Below are 5,002 nucleotides of genomic sequence, written 5' to 3' on the forward strand. Positions count from 1 at the left end.
TGGACTACCTCTTCTTCTCGTGGAAAATATATTTTCATGTAATATGTTCTTTGCTAGTCGTCCTTCTTCCATTCTTTCTACGTGTCCCGTCCATCGCAGCCGTTGCACTTTTATAAACCGTACAATATCTTCTCCTCTTAAGATGTCTTCTATTTCTTTGTTGGTTCTGCTTCTCCATTTGTTATTTTCTCTGATTGGCCCGAAAATCTTTCTAATTATTTTCCTTTCGAATATTCGTAGTTTTTCTTCGTTTTCTTTAGATAACGTCCATACTTCTGCGCTGTAAGTGACTATCGGTCTAATTGTAGTTTTGTAAATCTTCATCTTGGTTTGCCTGCCAATGCTTTTGTTTTGGAGTATTTGTGCATTAGCATAATACACCTTGTTTCCTGCTAAAATTATTTCTTTGATTCTAGTTGTCATTTTATTCCTGTTATCTACTGTCATTCCTAAATATCTAAATCTGTATACTTCTTCAAATGTTTTGTTTCCTATTACAAACTTTCGCCTTCTTCTCTTATTTTTATCTGATGTTATGTGCATGTATTTTTTTAATGTTTACTTGCAGCCCAGTGGATTCGTAAGTTCATCTAGTTCGTTGTATAGCTTCCTGAGTTCGTATTCCGTTCTCGTCAAGATGGCGATGTCATCTGCATAGGCGCATATTTGGCTGGTGTTATTGATAACTGTGCCCCTTTTATCTATTTCTCGTATTCAATATGCAAGGCTATTATGAATAAAGTTCTCAACAGCCCGTCTCTCTGTTTTACTCCCTTTTTGTACTCGAATTCTTCTCCTACTTTGTGTCCAACTTTTACTTTTGCTGTAGTTTGTTCCAGAATTATTTTAACTAAGTTGCTAAGTTTTGGGGGGTTCTTGAAGTGTTCTAATCCCTGTAGTAGACCATTTCTATCTATACTGTCAAATGTTTGTTTGTAGTCTATGAACAGAATGTGTATATCTATCCCATGTTCGTAACACTTTTTTATTGCCTGTTTCATCACAAGTAGCTGATCTATTGTTCCTCTGTTTATTCTAAATCCACTCTGGTACTCTCCGATTATTCTTTCTGTAAGTCTCTTTATTCTGTTATTAAGTATGCTTGTGAATATTTTACAGACTGTGTTCAGTAGCACTATTCCTCTGTAATTTAAGCAATCTGTTTTGTCTCCTTTCATGTTGAGTTGAGTTTATTTTGAGTTTAACGTGCTGTTCAGCAGCGAGGCTATATGAGACGTGGACCTACTGATTAACGTGGAATCCGAACCACATGCTCCCGCCTGAAATCGAACCCGGGCCTCCCACACCAAAGGCGCGTAGGCTAACCGCTTAGCCACGGAGGAGCTCATTCTCCTTTCTTGTGTATTGGATGCAGTATTCCCACTTTTCAGTCTGATGGTATTGTTTCTTCTTCCCAGATTCGTCTGATCATGTTGCCTATTTCCTTCATCATGTCTGTGCCTGCATATTTTATTAGCTCCGCTGTTATATTGTCTTCTCCGGGGGCTTTGTTGTTTTTAAGTTTTCTGATAACATTCTCTACTTCTTCATCGCTTAGTATTTCTACTTTTTGATGCTTACGATATTTCCTCTCTCCATTACTTCCAATTGTAGTATTTGTCTTTCTACTGTTTCTGATGTTGGATTTAGCTGCTTTTTAAAGTACTCCGTCCATCTTTGTGTGATACCCTGTTCATCGGATATTATGTTTCCTTTTTCGTCTTTACATCCAACCGGTTGTGCCAGGAATCCTTTATTCATGTTTTTGAGTGCTATGTATAATTTCCTTGTTTCATTTCTGTCACTCATCTCTTCAATTTCTTCTATTCGTCGTTTTACCATGTCTTGTTTCTTCTTTCTACATATTTTGTTTGCCTGTCTTCTCATCTCTTTATGTATTTCTATGCTTGCTCTCGTTGATCTTTGTATCATTTTCTTTCTTGCTTCGTTTTTCTTTTCCATTGTCTCTTGACATTCTTCGTCGAACCACTGTTGTCTTTTTGGTTTTCTTCGTCGTCCTACCGTTTCTTCTGCTGTTTCTGCTATTATTTTTTGGATTTTATTCCACTGTTCTTGCACTGTTGGTATTCTTTCTTCTCTTGATTTATGTGCCAATTTTATCCTTATCCTTCGTTTATATTCCTCTTCCTTTTCCTTGTTTTTTAGTTGGTCTATGTCCCATTTTGGTTTCTTATTTTCCACGTATACAAATTTCCTACTGATCTTCTCTCTAAGTTTAGCTTTGACCAGATAGTGATCTGTGTCGCAGTTGTATTCTTTGTAGCTTCTTGTGTCCATTATAGATGAGGAGTGTCTATTGTTAATAAGAATATGGTCTATCTGATTGACCATCGTGCCATCCGGTGACGCCCACGTTCCTAGATGTACTCTCTTGTAAGGGAAGCATGTACTTTTAATTGTGAGATTGTTCTCTATTGTAAACTGAATTAGTAGGTTGCCATTGTCGTTACTTTCTTCGTGTAGTGAATGTTTTCCTGTAACTTTGATTCGTGCATCATTTCTTCCTACTTTTTCATTGAAGTCTCCGATTACCATTACTATGTCGTATCTGGGAATCCTGTTATACGTATCTTCTAGTTTCTCGTAGAAGTCTTCCTTTATTGCTGTGTCTTTGTCTTCTGTTGGGGCATGTGCTGTTACGATGGTGATGTTCTGAATCTTCCTTTCATCTTTAGTTTACTTATTCTCTCGTTTATGGGTGTAAATTGCAGTACGTTATTTCTGACATGCTTAGCTATCATAAAACCTGTACCAAACTGACCCGGTTTTTCCTTGTGTTCCGCTGTAGTAGATAGTGTAATTTTCGTGATTAATTTTTCCCGTGTCTGCCCATCTTATCTCTTGAAGTGCTATAACATCTATGTCCTTCAAGACTGTTTCTCGTGCTATTTCTTCTGCTTTACCTGGTATTAACATTGATTGGACGTTCCATGTTGCTATACTCAGATCCTTCTGCCGTTTCCTAGTCCTATCCATTGAATCCTTTCCATTTTTCCGAGGCTTTGGTTTCTGGTTTCTGAACGAATTATATTTTTCTGTGATTGGGTCGTTATCCCTATTCACAAACCCCAACCTGGAGTACCAGTTTTCTGTCGGGGTTCTCTTCCCCTAGCCTTTGTGGATCTCTCCACTAACTGCAAGGCAACAGTGCTGGTTTTGGTCCAACCCGGAAATTTCATATCTGGTGGGCTTTCCCCTATCCGCCACCTGGGAAGGTGCCTGGTGGAAGTCCAGCAACTCTCCCAGGCTTCAGCCACTCTACTGTTTCACAAATTTAATTGTTTATTATCTATCTCGATTGCTTTCTATTCCTAATATCAGATATAGCTTTTTCTAACTCATCCTGAAAAATACTGAAATTCTTTATCATCCTCGTGTACTTCCTTTTCTACTTTAATATCTAGACCACATGGTCTATCTCTACTCTCATTTAAGTCCTTAACATTTTTTTATCTTCCTATGACTTCACTTCTCTCGTTGACTAACTTCCCATTCTTGTTTTCTACTGCCGACGTAATACGTTCCTGTTTGTTTCACAGTTCCATAGATTTCACGTCCTTGTACATTTCCTAGTATTTCCCACTGTTCCTAATTTTTCTATGTTCTCACATTTTCTCTTGTAAAACTCTTCCCTTGCACTGCCTGTTTTCCTTCGTAACCCGTCGTTTAACTTGCTGCATATGTTTCTGCCCTATTTTGTATTAACCTTTTTCAACGTCCTACTTTTCCTCACTTTCTGCATCATTTCATCTGTAACCCATGCTTTCTTAGTCGTTTTGTGTTCGCGGTAACCTACTACTTCTTCTGAAGCCTAATTCGTGTAAAGTTTAATGTGCTGCCACCATCTGCTACTACTTGCACCTATTCTTTACTCTTTTGAGTACGTTTCTTTGAAGTTTTCTACGGAACGATTTCTTACTTCCTCGGTTTTCAGCTTTTTCAGTATTCGACTTTTTGTTGTCTACTTTTCTTCTGCCTACATTTTTCAGTTGAATATCCAATTGGGAGAGCACAAGGTTATAACCAGAGAAAATCTCAGCAACGGAAAAGATCTTAGCGTTCTTCAAGCTCTTCCAATACTTGTCCTGAATCATAACATAGTTTGTTTGATATCTTAGACCGTTTATTGAGGATTTCCATGTATATCTTCTTCTCTTGTGATGATTGAACCAATTACTAGTGAATTCTATATACAGAAATTAATCAGTTCCTCTTCCCTATTATTTCTTTCGCCTAAATTATATTTCCCTACAACACTACTTTGCTATCCTTCTTCCATCTATGTTGAAATCTGCCATTGCAATTACACATTACAATTGCACCACTCTTTTTCCTGTCTACAGTTTATTTTTTCTTCATAATTTTCCTCTACTTTTTGAGCTATATGCGAAATGGTAAGTGTATGTCTTTATTACCACTACATCCTTCTTTTTCCTTTAAATCTGAACATCCTAAAGCTGTAATCAACATATTTAAGTTTCACTTCCTTCTCTTTTAAGTGCTTACCAAGAATTATTTCCACACCATTCTAATAATCGTTTCCACTACCTGAGTAAAATATTCCATGTCCTTCGCTTCTCAATTCCACATTAGCTTCCCATCTAACTTTACAAACTACTACCAAGTTTTGATTTTTTGTTTCATTTCTTCTTTAAACTTTTCTAATTTCACTCCCTGTCACATGGCACGTACGTTCGACGTTCCTGTCCTAAAATTCTGCTCTTCCTTGTCTCCGTTTCTCTAGTTATCTTCCCCACATTATTACTCTCTCGTCCGACAATTCTTCCCAAGACATTCTCGTCCTAGAGATGCAAATGGGAGGATATTATACCTCTGAAACTACATTTTGACCTGCTAAAGACCATTATACGTCCATTTTTTTTCTCCTGTCAGCAAACTACGGAAATATAGAGTGGTAGTTTCCCGTTGCTTTCCACCCTGTAGTATCCCAGCCGCTGAAGTCACTTTGACCACGCCTGGG

The 5,002-nt window shown here is 37.6% G+C and overlaps 1 protein-coding gene across 1 annotated transcript; it reads right to left on the reverse strand.

Moving 5' to 3' along the window:
- Nucleotides 1-1,563: 1,563 nt before the first annotated feature.
- LOC145687544 (uncharacterized) lies at nucleotides 1,564-2,556 on the reverse strand. Its single transcript, XM_081761028.1, has one exon. It carries the CDS (start codon nucleotides 2,554-2,556, stop codon nucleotides 1,564-1,566), a length of 993 nt encoding a protein of 330 aa, XP_081617154.1.
- Nucleotides 2,557-5,002: the final 2,446 nt, after the last annotated feature.

This window comes from Thermobia domestica, chromosome 1, assembly GCF_964235325.1.
Source record: "Thermobia domestica chromosome 1, izTheDome1.hap1.1, whole genome shotgun sequence".
Lineage (NCBI taxonomy): Eukaryota > Metazoa > Arthropoda > Insecta > Zygentoma > Lepismatidae > Thermobia > Thermobia domestica.